Here is a 22,097-nt window from a genome sequence, read left to right as displayed (position 1 = left end):
TGTCCACTATGGGAAGCTGGCAGTAAGTCATCTCCATGGCAACGCTGCCCTGACTCTCCTTCTCTCAATTTCGCTGTTTGTCAGAGTCCTTTTCCTCGTCATTGTGTTTCTAACTGTGACCTTCTCTGCCAGCGCACGACGCACACACCGATTTCACTTTGTTATTCCATTTGGCTCTTTGGAGATCTGAGTGCTTGCATTTGCACGAATACGCACAAACGTAACAGTAACACGCACGCACTCAAAAAAAAATGCTTTTGTGTGTTGTGCAAATAATCCTGCTGGATGTTCTTGGCAATCCGCATCTCCAGCTCAGCCTCCTGTGAGTTTTCTCTGGCACCACTCGAGTGTGTGAGTGCGAGTGTGTGTCGGACGTGGTTGCTGTAGCTCTCTACGCTAACTGTCCTGCTGATGACGGTCAAACAACAGATATCTGTGTGCATGTCAGCGTGTGTGCTGTGTGTCAACTGGGTGTACATGCGTGTGCTTAAAGACAGGTCAAGAGCCAAGTGTCTGGGCCTCAGCCTGACCCCTGCACAGCTTGTTACTGTGTGCGTGTCTGTGCGCAAGAAAAAGAGGAAGTCAAAAGTACAGCTTACTACCTAGCAACTGTCTGTGTGTGTGTGTATACAAACTAAGTAGTACAAAGTATACATCAGGCTCTATTAGCTTTATTTGCCATGATCAGACAGCAGGGGGTGGTACATTTTTGAGACCAGACAAACACACATAACCTTACCTGACAGAAAGGCAACCTTCTCTTTGAGGATGGGAAGCACCTCCATCGCTCTCATCTCCTCATTTCTCCTGAAACCTGTGAAGAGACGAGGAAAGAAAACATGGGGTTTGAATACAAGAACGAAATTTAAAAAAGCTTTTCCCTTTTTCACCGTTCTTGTGCAGTTGAAGAGCCCAGATTATTTGGGACAGAGCAGATTTTGTCTAGTTGTAATCTGGTGATCTGCAGCTTTTAAAACTCAACGTGTTCAGTCCCAGTTTTGGATTGCTTGCATCAAGAGGAAAAAGTCTGTAAGATTCCCGCTCTCACGCTCACACATACACACAATGAGACAGCGGTCAGAAACAGTAATGGTGAGACTGTGAGGCCAGACGCAGAGCTGCTAAAGCTCTTAGTGTAGCAGAGGTGAAACGGGGTAAAGAAACATTAAATGTCACAGGCCACTTTAGCTCCCATCAGCTAGAGTAATAATAAAATGTCGCATTTATTGAAAAAGACTGAGTAGCTGGTGAATTTTCACATCTACCAAACATTGAGTGGTGGAAACGCTTGGACTATGAAGATTAAACATAAAGGAACCTTTAACTAAACTTTGCTCTGCAGTGTAGCGATTAACATATTCACCTGACATGTAAAAATAAGAGCTTCCCAGTTAGAGAGCACAGCAGACACACATACACAGTTCGTCCCACCCCTGGGTAAGAGAGTCACTGAAAGCATATGTACTGTGTTCACAGTGAAAGCAACGTGGCGACCACAGCGGAGCATCCACAGGCGACCAGAGACAAACTTTTCTCAACTTCCAGGTGAGCGACTGATGCAACGACCAATGAGAATGGCGAATACGGTTCGCATAAAAGTTTTGAATGTTTTACTCATTTATATACAGGCTTTGCAAATAACGGCTCACATACCAGGGCAGAGCTATTACCATGATGGTTACCACGTGGTGACACGGACTTTGATCCTGTTTTTCCAGAGTTGTTTTATAACAACTCTAATTATTCAATTCAATAAGAATATCTTCTATGTCCACGTCACTCTGTAATCACTGCAACTTTGATTGCAAGCAGATTGTGTTGGAGGTAACGAAAATGAACAAGCGGCACTCTGAAAGCGCGAGGCAGCTGGGCAGCATTTACTTTTAAGGGATTAGTGTTGGAATTTTTACATATTCGTTTTGCTTTCTTTGTCCTTTGTAAATGTACAGGTAAGATAGTCCAGCACAGAAGCTCAGACACAGCTATACAGAGGGTGATGTTGCAACTGATTAAAGCTGTTATAGCTCAAGATTCCTGTCTAACTTAAGAATTATAAAGTAGTGTGCTGTGTTTTTATTGGACAGTCATAATGGCACCAAGCGGACCAATCATAGTCGTCACAGTCTACACTGTACTATATATCAACAGATGACTATAACACATGAAGTCTACGGATTGCCAGATTGACTGCATTTTATTCACCTTGCAGGACTATAAAAGTCAGCACCAAAGTGCACAGCAGTCTATCAAATATCTATAAATGTCAACCTCATTGTGGTTTTAGGGGTCGTCAGGGATGCCATATCATTACGACTGACCTTCTAGAAAAGGTGGCTGACAAAATGTTGGAACGGCAGGCAAGAGACAAACACTGTTAACCATAAAGCCACAAAACAAATGATTCTGCTACATAAGTAACAAAGCCTGCCTCCTTATTAGCCCAACACAACTGTGTGTTTTAATACCACAAGCACTTCTGTCTCTGCGACTGCAACCCATAAATCCCGGGCAACTCCAACTGACTGTCAGCAACGAATGTAGAAAGCATCTCGACTTTCCTAATTCCCCTTCCTCTATCTGAGGAAAACATGATGATTTCTAAATGGCACGGTTATTGAAGGCCATCGAGCTGTCAGCCACAAAACATGAATATAAATAAAGTTACCTTCACCGCTTCCTCTCTCAGTCTCCCAATGACTGACATTTTCCTATAAATAGTACTTGCTTGTATTCACTGATGAATCACACAATGGTGGCTGACCCTTTGGTTTCCTCATGAAAGCATAAACTTTCTCTTCATCGCGGCTTCTCTGATACTGCCGGAAAAACTCCTCTGGTGTAGACCATAACGACTGATGTGTTTTACATACTGGTTTGTCTAGAATAGATAATGAGAATAAACTGGAGAGAAACCCAACAGTGATAATGTGGGCTGTAAACTGTCGCCATGGAAATGTCAAGCTGAACCTCATGGGTGTGACGGTGTCAAACAAGAGACACCTTGCCGGAAGAGAGTGAACAGCTGGACGGGGATAGTCAATAAGAGCAAACCTTTTCAAGCAACTCCTGTAAACACAGAAATCCCTGAAGTGATTAAACCCACGGCCTTAAAACACACACACAAACACACACAGGCAGAATAAGCCCCAATTTTGTCCTTCAGACAGAGCAGAGGTCTAGTTTATATGACTGATGGCCCAGACGAGTTATATTTCCCATGTGAATCTTTTTCTCTTATTCTCTCCTTGACATTCTGTGTCCCACTGACGTTTGCCTCCTTTTTATTGTCAACCTGGGTGTCAGAGTCATGCCTGCTTTATTTTACTGAGTTAAACCTTCAGTGTGTGTAATGGTGTACATCTATCCCCTTATGGGCGATTCCAGAAATATAACTCCACAGCATGGCAGCAGGTAGGTGTTTGGCAGTAATATGCAGTGTAAACACAGTGTATGGATTAGCACAAAGATAATACAGTGCTGTGCAAAAATCTTGAGCCACTCTCCACTCTTACATTTTGCTAGGAAAGTGGGAAATAGGTACATAGAGTTATTGTAACATGACTGATGGTGCTCCTTTGTGTGTTATCCTGTCCAGGTAAGCTTCTACTGCCCTGGCAGTGTGTTTGGGATCATTATCAGGGTAAAGAATGAAGCTGCTGCCAATCAGATGCAACCAGATATTATCGCAAGGTGGATTAAAATCTGATGGTACTTTTCTGCATCCATACTTCCATCAATTTTGACAAGATTTCCAACACCACTGGCTGAAAACCACTGTTCAGCCAAGTTCTTTTCCAATTCTGTATACCTTCTCCCTGTTTCCCTTCCTTAAGAATAGCTTCTTGAATAGCTCCCTAATCCAGAATTGTATTCAACATACTCCTCCTCGCATACAAGGTCTTGAACAATCTTATCTTAATGACCTTATAATACCGTATCACCCCATTACACTACTTCACTCTCGGACTGCGGGCTTACTCTGTGTTCCTAGAGTATTTAAAAGAAGAAAGCTGGAGGCAGAGCCTTCAGCCTCTTCTGTGGAACTGGCTTCCAGCTTGGGTTTGGGAGACAGACACTATCTCTACTTTTAAAATCAGGCTTAAAACTTTCCTTTTTGCTAAAGTATATAGTTAGGGTTAGATCAGGTGACCTTGAATCCTCCCTTAGTGCAATAGGTATAGGCCCAGCAGCCTTTACCTATTGCAGCATAACTGAGTATTTCTTTTTCAGTCACATTTCTCACTCACTCTGTGTTAACTGACCTCTGCATTGAATCTTTACTTCTTATCAATCACTGGCTCTCTTCCACAGCGTGTCTTTTATCCTGTCTAACCAGCCGCCCCTCCCTGAGCCTGGTTGTGCTGGAGGTTTCTTCCTTTTAAAAGGGAGTTTTTCCTTCCTACTGTTGCCAAAGTGCTTGCTCATAGGGGTCATATGATTGTTGGGTTTTGCTCTGCATGTATTGAAGGGTCTACCTTACAATATAAAGCACCTTGAGGCGACTGTTGTTGTGATTTGATGCTGTATAAATAAAACTGAACTGAATTGACAGCCACCCTTCCACTGTGATCATTTCTGATGAGGTTTCAGTGAATAAAAGATGGGTCAACTGAAGGGCCACATGGTTTTCCCAGGACCTGGATATTCCCACTTCTGTTACCCTCCATTTTTCCAGGCCCTGCAGGACACACTCCACACCATGCCGAGATTTGCCAAGTTTTAGGAACTCTTTGGGAATCACCACGTTGGTGCAAAAATGTGATTTCATTATTTATCATAGATTCAGTTAAAAAAAACAACAAAAAAAAACAAAAACCGGCTGCTAATAATAAACTGCCTAAAGATACGAACTCCAGATATCGACAGACTAAAGTGAGAAAGCAGCCGATGTCCAAGAAAACCTTAAAGCCTTGTTCAAACCCACTTTAAATAAAGCAAAACAAAGACTGGCTTCTTGGAAGGAAAATATAAAGAAATAATGGATTTTTTCACGTACACTACCTCCATGACAGAAAATGTAACAAGCGGTTACTGTATTTAGCTCATTATTGTGCAGTAAGTGTGTAGACACACACCATTGGTATTATTTCCATAGTTCTGGCAATTTTAAGTCTTGTCTCCTTCTGAGAGTTCAGTTACATTAATCATTTTCCAAGATTTATCAGCTCCAAATCCAGCTCAGCTTCGTGATGACAGAGCTAACGTAAATAATAACACTACCCGCTGCAGAGGAAATTGAACGCAGTACTACAAATTAAACTCAAGAGCCCTACGCTGCGTCCTCTCAAGCACCTTCAATACGTGTACCTTCAATAAGATTAAATAATAAACAAACGCTCAGAAACACACCCCTCTCGGGCACTGAAGTGTTTTTGAAATTGCACTCCAGTCTCTGGTCTCTGCATGGCGTCGTATTTACGACTGTATGCTAATGAGATGCTAATTCATTCCTGCCACCGGAGGAGATGGATGAGAATCAGGACTTGTCTCTATTTTTACTATTCTTCTCTCCTCTCATTTGTCTCCTTCCCTCCCTCAGGGTGCCACAAAAAACAAATTAGCATGATCAACTACATTTCCCACTGCGCTCCTGTAGAGAATGAGCTTGTAGCTCTTTATAGATGAAGCATGAGAGGAGGGGAGTGCAGACAGAGAGCGCTTGCTCTGGCTCTATTTCTGGGAGCTGCACATGGTCCAGATCCGCTCTCTGAGGAGACGGAGAGCGCTGGGGGAGTCAAACTGGGTTGAATCTCAGGATTATTTATTGATCGCTGCGTTTCAAATTCGACTTCATCAAACTTAAAAAGACGTAAGCTTGGGTTGTCCGAGCAACACTTAAAGCCAAAAAAGGGATGGTTCCAAAATGTCAAAGAGGCATTCATCTGTCACGTTTGAGAAGCTGCAGCCAGTGAGACATTCACAGTTATTCTGTGGCAGACTGGAGACCTGTGCAGGCTACACCCTGCCTCACCCTACGACAGCTGGGAAAGGCTCACCCCCACCTCTCTCCATATGATCCTGCTGCATCGGCAGCTTTACCTTTAAGTCTCTTTATGAAAAATTAGGACACAAGGTATTAGGAATCGCTAAATGTGCTATCAATATGGGTAAAAGTTAGCCTATTTTTCTCATCTGTCACAGACGGTATGTTCCAACAACACACCGTCATAACAAACAGTGATGTTTTCTACCCTTAACTCTCTATAATGTGAGTGAGAGTGGCTCACTCCAACATGGTCCTCTCAGGCACAAAGCTTTGGCCTACCGACCTGCTGATCACAGCTTCCGTTTACAACGAGCAGCCAATCAGAAGAAAGACGTCTTAAAGTCATGGGGAAGGGAGCTAAGGCAGCTTGTTTCAGGCAGAGGAACTGAGAAGCTGCAGAGGGCCCAAGTAAAAGATAAACAGGGATTGTTTTGTTTGTTAACTCATGTAAAGCTAGTGTAGTGGAGTTAGAACTGAAAAAAGTCACTTAAAAAATGTTTATACTTCTTCTAGGTGTTTTTAATGTTACATTGAGTGATTAACACATTAGCAAGAAATGAAACACCTATTCAAGGTATATTTATTGTAAACACCGATAACAATTGTGAGCATTTACTTGTTTTGACTTACATGACAAGGTTTGGTTGGATTTTAGAAAACTGGGATAAATGCTTTTCATTTTCTAGACAAAGAGGTGTAAAACATGTGACCTGGGAGCCAGAATTGGCCCAGTAGTGACTTCAGAAAAACTGAGCTGTGCTATTTAAAAAAAAAAAAAAAACAAATTTTTTTCTTATACAAGGATAACTCAGGAATTAAAAGTGTCTAAATGTCTTTACATTGACAGAAGGCAGAGTTTCACCAGTTCGATCTATCCTATGAGCTATATGTGCCGTACGTCCCCTTTGATTGAAGATGAGTTTGACATCACTGATCTAGACCAGCTATGAAAATGATCATACTTTCTATGAATTACAACCTTACGCGACACATACAACTGCTTTGGAACAGATTGTCTAATGCTGTGGTCATCATGTGACAATACGGCCATTAAATTACAAGAAAGCTGCTTTTGTAGCAGCTGCCTACACGCTGCTCCCTGAACATTACCTCGCAGCTTAGCTCGAGCGCGATGTTTATCGGCGCCACTTATTTACAGCAGCGATGCCAAGCTAAATGCTCAAGAAGCGCGCTTATCGAGGTGAACTGCAGCATATGCGCACAAACAGATAAGTCAGCATGTTTTCACCACAGAGTGATTCATCTTCTGAAGCAAAGACAATCTTTGATGTTGCTTGCAAACCTGCTGTCTGATTGGCCGGCTGCCACTGAGCAGGAGGATAATCAAAGGTCAATGAAAAACCTAATGTTGACAAGAGACGAGCAGAAAACCGCTGCGTGTTTGGAAGAGTGTGAGCGTGTAAACAGAGCGCACAGTGAGGCCTTGTAGTTGTTTGAATTTGCTACTGTACGGCGACTTTTATCAGATTAAGGTTTCACGCAGACTGACCAAAACACACACACACACACACACACACACACACACACACACACACACACACACACACACACACACACACACACACACACACACACACACACACACACACACACACACACCCCTTCTTATTTCCAGAGTTTATCTGAGCAGTATTTTGGGTGGATTTCTTCTTTAATCATCAAAAGTAAAAGGTAAGTTTAAAGACACAGCCACCCCATCCTCCATCACCTCCCAGCACTCTGCAGTGCTCTGGGAACAGAGAAAGTGGCACAGCAGCTAAATATAGAGTGGCCAGGTCACACCCACACCCGCACAGAAGCAGACTGGAGAACAAGGGTTTCTGGGTAAATGATGAACAAAACCAACTAGGAGGAACCAGGAAAATTAGTAAGCTAATGAAACACATCATTGTGTCATAACTAGGCTGAGGAAAGAGAGAAGCGGTGTATGACAGCGAAGGAGGAATAAAGTAGACGTCAGGGAACGATGGAGGGACGACTAAGTTCAGTTTCCATTGGGTTGATTGAGGAATGACGAGGAAGAGCACAAAGGAAAGGATGGTGCTGACTGCATGGTAGATTCTACGTCCCCCTCTCCTGTGCATCACCAGACAGGCAACACTGTACCTGTCAGTGGGACGAGGGAGGAACCAGTATAAGCATACTGCCACTTGTGATTGGCTGTCCAGCAAGCCATGCTTGAAAATTCTTCCCTAAATTGTAAAACCTCCATAAATTGCTGTGGATTTGGCTTCGGCTGCTGCTGGAGAAATGCAGCCCGCTCGCAGCATCATCTAATCATAGAGTGACTGGCCGATGTGCCGACGGGATCCCAGTCCGCTGCAGGCAGAGCTGCCGCAGCTGAAGCTAATCCTGAGATTCCTGAGGGGAGATATTCCAACCCTGCAGACAACCAAAACCACCCATTTTTGGTGATGTCTACACATCCATATGGAAAGCTGGAGCAAACATTTCCAAGGAGAAATTGGGTTACCGGTGCAGACACTTGGGCTCTGTGGATAAACAGTGAGAACCTCGTGTGGCATTAGGTGAGCTGCTAATCTGTCTGTCTTTTGGAGAGACAGGTAAATGGAGGTAATCCTCAACGTGCAGGAGGGGCAGCAATTATAATATGCCTGCACTGCATTTATGAACGAGGAGAAGCCGCTTAGCACAGGAAGTGAGTCGTGAGGTTGTAGGCAAAACGCTTCAGCTCCGCCCACGTACAAAGTGATCTTCTCATAGTTCACTGCTTTGCAGCTACTGTAGCTAACCCTCTAAGGTACTTAGCAGATTGCCATATGTCAATCGAGTGCTTTTCCTTCACTCGTATAGGTACTTGCTTCAATCGGCTCAAATCACCCATGTTGTTGCTCTGCAGCCGCTCAGTATTAACCTATGCTAGTAGAGGCTGGGACTGTATATGTAAACGTTGACTGTATCGACTTGGATTTACGGCACCTCCTCCCAAGAGCCAACAGCACTTAACTCGATGGTGATGGTATGCCAAGACAGATTGCTGACTGGTTGAAAGTGGGACTTGCACACCAAAAAGACCGATCATAGCTGTGTTCACTTGACAAAAAAGAAGCAGAAAAACGAAAAGGAACAAAGTATGACCCGATGATGGAGCGTTGTTATGTTTATCTCTTTACTACAAAGAAGTTCTTTATATATCAGGATTTCTGTCTTCTCTGTTGGGCTAAAGTGAAGAACCAGAAACAGCACGAAGTACTGCATTAAACATTAGTTATTATTAATCTAATCTCACCTCGCTTTCACTGTGCATCTTTTCCTTCGTCTCCGTCCCCTCACTGGTCACAGCAGATGGCTGCCTCTCCCTGAGCCTGCTTCTGCTGGAGGTTTCTTACTGTTAGAAGGGGTTTTCCTTCCCACTGTCTTCACTCTTTAGCTAACAATCTAAAGCACTTTGAGGTAACTTTTGCAATTTGGTGCTTAATGGCACGTTATTGCTACATCTTTAATGCATTAAACAGATGTGATTTAATTCTAGGGACCTACAAAACTTTAATCGTCTGATTAAAGTATTAGTATAGTAACTACATTTCAGCACTACATGCAATGTTCAGTAAGTGCAGAGAAATTCATGCAAATTGGTTTTTAGTTCACCAAGTCTAAGAATTCTTAAAACTTAAAGAGGACAGTGTATTAAATACAACCATGACTCTGTATAAGGACGTATTCGTATTAACGTCACAGAGTTTATGTTACAACCAATGCTTTAACTGAGTCACGTTGGAATGCTGAATTCGAGGAAGTGCTTGCTACGAGAGTCATCAAACAGCCTAACAAGAAAATTTACGATCCATTCACAGCGCAATGAAGTACACAGCCAGTGTTCATTTGAACTTTTCCAATTCAATGACAAACTGTGAAAAACAAATTACATTCCTCTTTTCTTTATGATCAATAAGCCATTAGCTACCAATGAGGAGGTCATTACCTTGCTGATGATGTCTACATTCAGGAATTCAGGGAAACTGGCGTCCAATGCCAATCACTAAATGAAGAATTATCTGAGAAGTCGAGACAGAGGAAAACCGTATCCCATAAGACGAAAAAAAAAGCACACCTGGGTGAATTTTTCCAAGGCAACAAAAAGTCCCAACATTTCCCGTGTCGCCTGTGCTGTATGAAGTGGGCGAGACAAAGTTATCACTGATATGACTACACCCATGGGGGTGATGCCAGGAATGTCCATCATCCTTTGCTGAAACTCCCGGATCACGGCCAGTTCTTCTTCGTTGCAGGCCACGACTGGAACTGGGCTGTGCTTGTGTTACAATATGTACATACTTGGCACACACCTCAGAGGCCTGAGATTTGTAGTGGCCTCTGAGTGGGCATTACTCAGTTTGCTAAACACCACAACAACAACAACAACAAGTCTTCCCCAGAGGCACTGTAACAAATACCTCAGGGGTCGGTGTGTGTGTGTGTTTCTGAGTTCAATATGAAGACAGAATGCGACAGCTGTGTGCACACCAACAGATGGGACGGGTGGTACAGTCAGCTGAGAGGAGGAGGAAACACTCGCAGCATCTTCCCGTGAGATTAAAGAGCAGTTATATCTCATGAGGGCTATCCAGCAGCTGACTGGGAGCCATCGCTCCTAAACCAGCTGTTACGGGTCAACAGAAACCAGATTCGCGCGCAAGAGTGTGAATCAGTGCATAGCTGTGGACTTCCCACATTCACAGCGTGCCATAAATTCCCTGCTGAGGGATGTGTGGGACTGGCAGGAATTCCTCTGGGATAAAGGAGTGGACAGCAGTGTCTCCATGACAAAAAAAAAAGATACCAGACAGAGCAATTTTATTTGATTGCATGCCCATTTTACTCATAAATACTACACGCTCAATGGATTTAATTTCATTTCTACACTTTAAATTGATTTAACCGAAGCGTGCATTAAGCTATTTTATGTTTCCTGTGGTCTAAATGTTAATTTGAAGGCATTTCCTTTCCTATGAAGAAAAAGCAGTACTAGAAAAATCTAAATGAAATACATTTAAGACTATAATCTTCCAGACAGATTCATCTCAGATAAATCCTAAACTGCTAAGCCTTACCTCCTTAGTAAATATTAAGCTTCTCAAGCTCCCCCCCCCTCAATTTGCATATGAAGTTTACAGTGCCCCTAGCATTGTTCCACAGAGTGCTGCTTTTCTGTGTTAAACACATTAAGAATATTGTTTTAAGAACAAACAGAAAGGGAGACACAATGGGGAACAACAGCAGCTCTCCTCCCCCTTTGCAACTCTATTACAGCTAACCTGGCTGTATCGCACTTAATAACAAACATGACACACAAGTGTTCGCAGGTGTGACTGCAGTTCCAGCTCTACTGAATCGACTGTATTTGTCTTTTTGTCAGCAGTTGGTTAAACTCCTCTGTTACTTTTAATGTTCTTCTGAAATGTTTCTATAATGCAATGATGCCATTTTGCTTAGTTTTAAGGCAGGCACATCAGCAGATACACTTCTACATATCACATAAGATGCCTCCGCCACAGTTAGAGACTGGTTGGTGAACTTCTGGTTGCTAGGAGGAAAACTGCCACAAAGAGGGTGCTGTACCAAAAACCTCCTTGTGATTGCCTTAGTTGCAAGCAGTCTGCAAATGCTCACTAACCACTAAAGGGGTGCAACCCCATTTGGAAATGGAGAAGGTCCATCTTCAAAGTAAAAGCTGATTTTTATCCTAAAATCAACCCATTTAAAACAAATAAAAAATGAAAAAAAAATGTGCAGCTTCTGCTTTGAAGAATGACAAAGACAGTTTCACAACCACTTGGTGATTGGTCAGTGAGTTTTGCACAAAAGTCTTCTCTACAAACTAAATGTGACAATCTGCTAGCAACCTAAGCATTCCCAGTGAGGTTTCCTCTTCGAGACTGCCAGCAACCTCCAGCAATCACCCAAAACCAGTCAGTTAATGCTAATTTTTCCCTACCAACTGGTGGTTGCCATGCAGTCGCCTACAGGTCTCTGCGTCTGCGTGACCAGGGCCTAATGGACTACTTGAGCTGCTACTTTTGCACAACCTGCAAGCAGCTTAATAGCCCACCTGTGCCCTAGCTCTGCCTTTAGTGCCGTTTATGATTTTATCACAGTTATATCTGTTGCCACAGACTCCTGTTCTGTGAGATCTCAGAACAGAGCCACAACGCCAGATCAGTGCAGATGAAAAGAACAATCTTCTTTTGTCTATATGTGGTTTGAATTCTTGACAAATGGCTCATGTCCCATCTATCAGTCCTACTGAAGCAGCTCTGATTAGCTGCTGCACAGCTTACCTTTGACTGGCTGCTGTGCCAATATAACAATGACCTCACTGTGGCCACAGCTCACACTGACTGTACATACACACAAAGTTAGAAACCAGTTTAAGTAAGAACGTGTTCATCTGGTCAATTAGTCATGTTTAGGTGCCATCTAAGTAAATTCTGCATCAAATGCACTCTTTCAATCCAATACAGGGACAGTGTCACTACTTTCCCTTTACCACCCTTACACTGATAAGGTATCTGTGTAGCACTTTCATTGCAGTGAAAATCATTTGCCGTTGATGAAAACGAGCAGCGATCTAAAACACCGAATTGACAGCATTCAAGACTGAACAGCACAGCCTGGGTGTTTGTTTCCAGTCCGTTCAGATTCTCCGTGTCCTTCCCAATTTTCCCCTTTGTGTCCCCAAATCGGAGTTTTGGCTTGGGAGACCGAGACAGAGCGCACACCATCTTTCCCTTACCCCCGCCTCTTCCTGTTCTCCCCATCCATCCAGACCTCTAATAGCAGGGTAGGCTAACCGAGCGAGAAACAGGCCAGGGTTACCCCAGCGACCCAAACACAGCAGGGGAGAAGGGAAAAGGGAGAGTAGAGGAAGCAGGAATAAAAGAAAGACAGCGAGAGAGACAGAGAGAAAGAAAAGGCAGCTTGTTATTGGTGCCAAGAGTTCAGTCGGCCGGGTCTTTTAATGCCACCTGATCCTATTCTGACGAACCGTGACGAGACAGAGAGAAAAAGACCGTTACAACAACAAGTTGTTTTGTTTTTTTGTTTGTTTGTTTTTTAACCCTCCACCCCAAAAAACCCTTCTACTGCTGTAATAGTGAGAATAAAAACTCATTTTCCTTCCACACGTTGCTCCTGTCACTTACTGAGATTACACAGTAAGTGACAGAGGAGTGGCTCTTCTACAGACGACTGCTGCAGATCAGACACTCCTGCAGCATTTTTGTGCTTCAGCTCTTCCAATCTGCTCGAACACGCCATCTTGAGGCGATGCTTTCAGATTGCAGATTGCAGCTGATTGCTGAAGATTTATGCCAAATCATTTCAACAAGCACTGAGGCAGATTACACCGGGTACTTCTGGACAGACACAGACGAAAAGGGTTGAGAGAGAGAGTGAGACGGTGATAGAAAGCACATCTGTCAGGGTTCGAAAGCTTTAACATCATTACATAAGAGCACTCGCCTCACCCTCCCATCCCTTGCAACCCACTTTCCAGTCACCCAGTCAGACCAGTGGATGAGGAGGCCCAACAGATGGACAGACATAATCCCCCCCACCCACCACCTAGTCTAAACCACGAAGTGATAACTGTTAAGCAGCAGGATGCTTAAGAAAAGCACCATGCAGAAAGGCTAAACAGTCACACTAAAGCCAAGTGTTTTTCAGATATAACCGCGTTTGTGTTGCTTTCATCGCCTTTTTCCTACGGGCACTGAAGCTTTCTCTATAAAGACCCTGAGGCTTTGGAGCAACCTGCCAACTCACTGTCCTCCTTTGTGTGTAGAATTTGAGGGCTGTTTTTGTTTCTCTTTACAAAGCCAATACTGCTGATAGTCTTAGAGTTTCTAATTAAGAGGTTTGCACAAATGGCTCTATTCTAATTTCCTATGAAATAGTAAAATTTCTCACTGAAGAACAGAGCAGAAATAACTTTATATGTCAAATTGGTCATTAAATGTGTCGTTTCAGCAGCACATATTAACCCTCACATGAGGAACATAGCCTACTTTTTAAGTGTCAGCTGCACCATGAGGATAATAAAAGGGAAGATTCAGTACAACTGATTGGAGAAAGGACACAAGGAAAAGGTCATTTAGGGTGAGTGATTCTGAATGAATGGCAGTTTGTGTGAATAAATCATGGAGCAGGCAGCGTAAGTGTCCATCTCAACTCATTGCTAATAGCCTGTTATAGCTATGGGGAGAGGTGCCAGACATGGGTAGCTGTCCACATCCTGTATGTTTTGGGAATAGATGGGAGAGGTGGAGACGAGGATGACAGGAAAAGTGAGGACATGTGAGATTTAGGATGACAATGACCTGTATTGATACTGGGAGGGGCAGAGCATTGAACCGCCCTTCATCAGTGCTATTAGACAAGAACCTTACAATGTCCAACACCAGCAGACAAGAGAATGGACAGGAACAGGGGCGAAATTTAACAGAGCATCCAAAAAGTATTCACCCCATAATGACAAAGTGAATAAACTCTGCTTGAAATTCTTGCAAATTTATCAAAAATGAAAAACAAAAATATAACAAGTACATGTATTCACAGCCTTTTCCATGACACATACAAATCGAGCTCAGCTACCTCCTGTTTCCAGTGATCATCTGTCAGATGTTTCTGACACTTGATTGGGGCCCACCTGTGGTAAATTCAGTCGACTGGCTATGATTTGGAAAGGCACACACCTGTCTTTATCATTGAGGATAGTAATGAGCACAGTGGCCTCCATCATCTGAAAACAGAAGAACTGTGGAACCGCCAGAAGTCTTCCTACAGCTGGCTGGCCAGTCTGGGCAATCGAAGTAAAAAGGCCTTGGTCAGGCAGGTGACCAATAACCTGATGCTTACTCTGGCAGAGCTCCAGCATTACTGTGGAGAGAAGAAAACCTCCCAGCAGGACAACCACTTCTGCAGCTCTCCAACAATCAGGGGTGTATAGTAGAGTGGCCAAGCTGAAGCCATTCCTCAATAAAAGGCTCATGACATGACCTGGAGTTTGCTAAAAGACACCTGAAGGACTCTCAGAGGATGAGAAACAATTTTCTGGTCTGATAAAACCCAGCTTGAGCACTGTGGTCTGAATGCAAAGTATCACATCTGGAGGAAACCAGACACCGCTCACCAGCTGGCCAATACCATCCCTAAACTGAAGCATGGTGGTGGCAGCATCAAGCTGGGGGATGTTTTTCAGCAGTGGGACACTAGTTACGGTCAAGGGAAGGTGAATCCAGCAATGTTCAGGTCCACCCTTGATGATGACCTGGTCCAAAACGCGCTGGTCCTCAGACTGAGGCAAAGGTTCATCAACAGGACAACAACCCTAAGCAAAGAGCCATGATACCAAAGCAGAGGCTTCAGAACTACTCTGTCAATGTCCCCGAGTGACCCAGCCAGACTTGAATCTGACTGAACATCTCTGGAGAACATCTCTTTACCCACTTAATGTATGCTAAAACCCTTAGCAGGATAATACTTTTTAAATTTAAAAAAGGTCTACATTACATCTGTAAAAGGGCTTTAGTCTGCTCGTGTGCATGTAAAAATACACCAAACACACCATATTTCTTTTGAAATATACCGACCTCCCCGACCCTCCACCCTCAGTAAAATACACTCCCCTCTTGCACCACCAGCACACACATGGATATAAACGGGCCTTGCAAGAAAAAAAAAACAATCTTATGTTTTACCTGCTATCTGGCTCGATACATCTCCTTTTGGCTCTTTAGGGAGGGATCCATCTGTAGAAACACAGATAAAAAAAAGAGCAACTGTTTTTATCCCCAATTAAAATGCATGACACAGAAATAAAAATACACATCGCAGCCAAAACGAATTTGGCAAATGAATTCACTCAAAACGAAGTGGAAAGAAGTCCTGTAAGCATGACTACATGAAAACATATTAAAAGAACATTGTATCTTTAACAGCATTAATGATAAACATCATATGAATGTTTTTTTCAATATCAGAGTTACTATCAATACCAGTGTATCATAAACACTTCCAGTTAAAATGCTCCTACATTTGCTATTAAATAGAATAAATGGTAAGTACGGCTGAAGGAAAGTTTGTGTTTTAACAGTTTCTGGTAAAGTAGTGGAATAATAACAACTATGCTCTATGCTACAAAGTGATTAAAGTTGATCTGAGCAGGATCAGAATGTTAGCGATCAATTCCATGAAAAACCATCCCATATTTGTTGAGGCTTTAAAACTCCAAAGCACAACAAACACAAACTTGTCAGGTTAACATGCCATCAATGTGGCTAAAAAACAGAAGACTAATCAACTTCCAGAAAAAATCTCAATAATTAAGAACACTGTTTATTACCAGCAAAGCCTTGGATAAAGAAGATAAACAAGAACTGGCTGTCTTGAAAGGGCTTCCGCATTACTTAGGATGGAAAAATCCCCAACATTAATAAGAGAAGTGATATTGCCTTAGTCACAGGAAACACCTTACTATGGGGGGAAGAGACTACCTTCATCATGCTCTCCTCCCTTAACTAGTAAAACATTATAGCAAGGCACCAGGAACGTGATGATTCCCACGACCCCTAAACAGCATGTTCTGCTTACACCGGACCCGAGCATGCCGGAGTCATCTTCTCATCAGCCTATAACTCATGACCAAAGCCCGGTGGTTTCTCTGCAAATTCAACAATCAGTCCATTGATGCAGCCTATAGCCTGTGAGTGAGTGAGGCCGCTGCTGTGACGGAGGGGAAGATACCGTCAGCGTCATGTGCTGTCAACATGTAAACAGGGTGGACGCTCGACTGGCTGACTCACTGACACATGCTCGATCTATTCTGACTCAGGATTGCTGCTTCCTGTTTAATGGTACAGATCGCTGCGCTGAGGCAGAGAGATGCTGACTGTGGTACTGAGTACATGATCTATACCAAGTATCTACAATATGCACTGAGGTACGTGCAGTTTGATTTCCACTGTTAAGGTAGGTGCTCATATGAAACATGGCCAACATTTCAAATAACAGGGTCGGTGTATAAATGAGCAGAAGAATGATTTTCCCCCTTTATGATATCACAGAGAGCAGATATCCCTAATATGGCCATCCCAGGCATAGATCTCCAGCTGTGAGCACACAATCTCTACCTACTGACCCTCTCTTTGCAAGAGACAACCAATCAAAAGAAAGTATCTTTAAAGGAAGGGCAAGGGAGCTAAAACAGCTAGCTTCAAACAAGTTAGACTGAGTGCATAAAGGCCTTTTCACATAGGAAGCAGTACCTACTACACTCTGAAACCTGTCTATCCTATTACTGAGCAAAGCGCAGCATAAGCTCATTGGTGAGGAGTACTCACGCATGACGTGCTGTGACCGACGCCTACAGTTGATTCTGTGCGTATCTCAGTTTAAAGAACTTCATGAGAAATTTACGTGCAAAGCAGTGTTGTGGAAACATGCTTCGAGCTGTCGATCCTGCAGAGTCTAGCAGAGTCCATCACTAAAAATATGGAGCTGGAAATCAGCATTAGGGCGTTTTCACACCTGCCTGTTTAGTCCTTTTAAAGCAAACTGCAGTTCATTTTCTCACTTGGTGCAGTTAGTCTGAGTACTGTGTGACATTGCAAGTTTGGGTAAAAATACTTCTGTACTGGGATGTGTTGAGGAGCTGTAGATGTTCAAATGTCAGTGTGAGTCGGCAACTAGATGTGAAATGAATGTAAACTCTCAGTATTTTCCAGTTGTCCAGAACGCAGCACCTTGTTCCTGTATTTACATTTGTTGCTCCCAGACACATCTGGCCAATAAGCGGACAGGACATTCTCACGTGGTCTGTAATGACACGTTGTGGTTTGCTCAGCGTTCACTTAGATTTTTCTCTGTGTAAAAAGAAACCAAATCACAGGGAAAAGCTACACGTTTACAAACTCATCAAAGGATTCGGACCAGAGTAAACAAACAGGTGTGAAAACACCCTCAGTGTAGAAGCTCATTTGAGACATAACTAGAGGCTACCTGGATCCCTCTGAGGAAAGCATGCAAATCATTTGTGTTGCGACACACTTTTGTTTACCAGGAAACCCTTTCGGCCCGGATGGCACTAAGGCATCCCTGTAAATTTCTACACTGGCATTACAGTTCCTCTCTTACAGCTGAAAAAAGATTTCTCTGAAGTAATAGTTTAAGCCGCATTAAATAAATTCCTTAAATCACACCCAGAAGAGTCCGCTTTTAATTAAAGCAGCAGCAAAACCTGCTCTTCACTGAACTTGCAAACTTATGAGACATCTATCCAACATATACCACGTTCATAATCAGGTGGTTTAAGGTAAGAAAATGAAATCCAAACCAGGAAGTCCAACAGCAGAATAATGCTCTGGACAAAGATTTATAGCACTCTTTGACAGGATTGCAATTATTTTTCATTAAACAATGATCCATCAGGAATCTGCACCTGCAGGTGTGTGACCGAGCAGTAAAAAGCAAAAGCTGCACTAGTTTCAAACTTTTAGCCAAGATTGAAACTAGTGACTCTGCTTTGTTTTGCAAAAGTCTTCTTTAAGGAGGTCCAGCCTGGCTCCATTCATGCAAAAATCAAACATCTTCTGCTGTGAGCTTAGGTAGTAGGTAAGCAACATTTTGCTGGTGGCAGTTCTCAGTAATGAACATTTAGCAGCAGAGTACACATAAAACTACACAAGACCTAACTTGCAGGCAACAGCAGCCTCACGCACAAAACACTGCATGGGAAAGTAGAGCCGAGCTGTCGAGAGAAGGCCAAAGATATCAAGGAAATGTTCTCTAAAGCCGTGTACCTGGAAAACCAAAATCTTCACAAAGACTGAAAGAGGTGAAGGGAGAAGGCAAGAGAAAGACCAAACACCTACATACTTCACATATTTGCCATGCCAAAGATGTCCGCTTAAGCCACAGTGTGCAACAATGTAATACCAGACTTACAGTAGTGGCAGCCCACAGCTTATCCCAATCTAAACAACAACACTTGTAGCTGAGCCAGTAGTCAAACATGCATGAAGGGGGGGTAAAAACACAACACGTGTGCACGAAAACAGGCTTTTCCTCTGCGATGTGGCCGTTACAGCAGTGGGTTAATCCAACCGCACACAAACAGACATGCATACACTCTGAGCCAACTTTGTTAAGACCATAGTAGGATAAGCCCACTGCTGAACCGTCAGCCAAGCTCTTTGGATGAACTTAAACAGAGCTCGCACACATACACACCAAACGGCTTTTGAGGAAATGACACGGCCAAAACTCCAACGGCCCGATTCCCATTGAACAAATCCAAACTTTCCTCTCCCAAAAACTGAGATAGAGTGAACTCACCGAGCCCTGCTGAACACTGGCTGCACTGTATCCTTATGGAGCCCCTTAAAAAACAGACAGCTCTCTCTTGTCCCGACACACACCGTTTCTGACTCTTAGCCCGCATTAACACGGGACCACCCTTTCTGTGGGCCCCTGCCTTCAGCTTCTCGGCAGGCACACTCATCGTTTGACTCACACACAAATAGGAAAGAGTCCCTTTCATTTAAAAATACCGACTGTCTGGCTCACACTGACTGAACTGAGGTGAGTGTCTTAAAAACAATGAGCAATACCCAGCTGTCAAGGCTGCGTTGGAGAGTTTAGAGGCAGATATAGCTGCAGGGTGGAGAAAATGTTTAAATGTCAGAGGCCACAGAGAGAGCACTTAACAACATATTACCTAAGGGATCATCTGTGTGAGAGGGGGTTTTGTTGCTTGCCATGAATCATTACACAATACACAGATATTTGGGAAACAGAAAGTACCACTACTGACTGAATTAAGGGGTGGGAACTTGATGCAGTATAGTATAACGGTCTTTTGCGTGGTGATTTTGCATCCATAGAGGAATACCAAATACTACAAGAGGGCTCAAGTCTCATGATAGAAGGCCACCTTTCTGAAAACAGTCGCAGCCTGACTTGGACGGACTGCAGTCGCTCTCAGAGAAATTGTCAAAGCTTTGAAAATAATTCCTGTCTAATTTACAAATGCAGACAAATTATCAACATGTTGCCATCACTCTGAATGAGTGTGTCAATAAGCACAACACAAGGGGACTCAACTCCAGCACAGAACGAAGGATCAAACAGATGTGATTTTTTTGTTACAGTTAATATCTGTTTTATCAGAATCAGACTGCATATAATTGCCAACTTGACCCCATTCAGCCACAGACTGATATCAGACTGACTCAGGTATTGACCAACTTTAACTTTAAGGACATCATTTGCAGTTGGGGGAAAGAATAAAAAGGGGTATCTGTTCCCACTTTAAGCATCTTTATAGGTCCTGTGACGTACCCATCCCACTGACAGCATTTATCCTGGTGTTACTTCCACTGCAGCTGCACTGCCTAAACGCTAACTGATAGTTACAGTGGGGCAAAAAAGTATTTAGTCAGCCACCGATTGTGCAAGTTCCCCCACCTAAAATGATGACAGAGGTCAGTAATTTGCACCAGAGGTACACTTCAACTGTGAGAGACAGAATGTGAAAAAAAAATCCATGAATCCACATGGTAGGATTTGTAAAGAATTTATTCGTAAATCAGGGTGGAAAATAAGTATTTGGTCAATAACAAAAATACAACTCAATACTTTGTAACATAACCTTTGTTGGCAATAACAGAGGTCAAACGTTTACTATAGGTCTTTACCAGATTTGCACACACAGTAGCTGGTATTTTGGCCCATTCCTCCATGCAGATCTTCTCGAGAGCAGTGATGTTTTGGGGCTGTCGCCGAGCAACACGGACTTTCAACTCCCGCCACAGATTTTCTATGGGGTTGAGGTCTGGAGACTGGCTAGGCCACTCCAGGACTTTCAAATGCTTCTTACGGAGCCACTCCTTTGTTGCCCGGGCGGTGTGTTTTGGATCATTGTCATGTTAGAAGACCCAGCCTCGTTTCATCTTCAAAGTTCTCACTGATGGAAGGAGGTTTTGGCTCAAAATCTCACGATACATGGCCCCATTCATTCTGTCCTTAACACGGATCAGTCGTCCTGTCCCCTTGGCAGAAAAACAGCCCCATAGCATGATGTTTCCACCCCCATGCTTCACAGTAGGTATGGTGTTCTTGGGACGCAACTCAGTATTCTTCTTCCTCCAAACACGACGAGTTGAGTTTATACCAAAAAGTTCTACTTTGGTTTCATCTGACCACATGACATTCTCCCAATCCTCTGCTGTATCATCCATGTGCTCTCTGGCAAACTTCAGACGGGCCTGGACATGCACTGGCTTCAGCAGCGGAACACGTCTGGCACTGCGGGATTTGATTCCCTGCCGTTGTAGTGTGTTACTGATGGTGACCTTTGTTACTTTGGTCCCAGCTCTCTGCAGGTCATTCACCAGGTCCCCCCGTGTGGTTCTGGGATCTTTGCTCACCGTTCTCATGATCATTTTGACCCCACGGGATGAGATCTTGCGTGGAGCCCCAGATCGAGGGAGATTATCAGTGGTCTTGTATGTCTTCCATTTTCTGATGATTGCTCCCACAGTTGATTTTTTCACACCAAGCTGCTTGCCTATTGTAGATTCACTCTTCCCAGTCTGGTGCAGGTCTACAATACTTTTCCTGGTGTCCTTCGAAAGCTCTTTGGTCTTGGCCATGGCGGAGTTTGGAGTCTGACTGTTTGAGGCTGTGGACAGGTGTCTTTTATACAGATGATGAGTTCAAACAGGTGCCATTCATACAGGTAACGAGTGGGGGACAGAAAAGCTTCTTACAGAAGACGTTACAGGTCTGTGAGAGCCAGAGATTTTCCTTGTTTGAGGTGACCAAATACTTATTTTCCACCCTAATTTACGAATAAATTCTTTACAAATCCTACCATGTGGATTCATGGATTTTTTTTTCACATTCTGTCTCTCACAGTTGCAGTGTACCTCTGGTGCAAATTACTGACCTCTGTCATCATTTTAAGTGGGTTAACTTGCACAATCGGTGGCTGACTAAATACTTTTTTGCCCCACTGTAGATTCATTGCTGAAGTATAAGTGTTAAATCCTTCCAACAGATTAGGACTCCA

General features: G+C 43.3%; 1 protein-coding gene across 12 annotated transcripts in view; it reads right to left on the bottom strand.

Moving 5' to 3' along the window:
- LOC146644337 (triple functional domain protein) overlaps nt 1–22,097 on the bottom strand; it is a 79,311-nt gene that overhangs the window by 42,873 nt on the left and 14,341 nt on the right. For all 12 annotated transcript variants that reach the window (XM_085397042.1, XM_085397049.1, XM_085397040.1 and 9 more), the window contains exons 2-3: nt 15,727–15,777; nt 740–814 (exon numbers count right to left, since the gene is read on the bottom strand). In XM_085397042.1, the coding sequence (XP_085253168.1) occupies nt 740–814; nt 15,727–15,777 (126 nt within the window). The remainder of the gene's footprint in view (nt 1–739; nt 815–15,726; nt 15,778–22,097) is intronic.

The sequence above is a fragment of the Rhamphochromis longiceps genome, linkage group LG22, assembly GCF_057381845.1.
Source record: "Rhamphochromis longiceps isolate RC_006_pf linkage group LG22, R_longiceps_female_GT1.1, whole genome shotgun sequence".
Lineage (NCBI taxonomy): Eukaryota > Metazoa > Chordata > Actinopteri > Cichliformes > Cichlidae > Rhamphochromis > Rhamphochromis longiceps.
The sequence above is the reverse complement of the archived record's forward strand: the minus strand, read 5'-3'. Positions and strand labels throughout refer to the sequence as shown.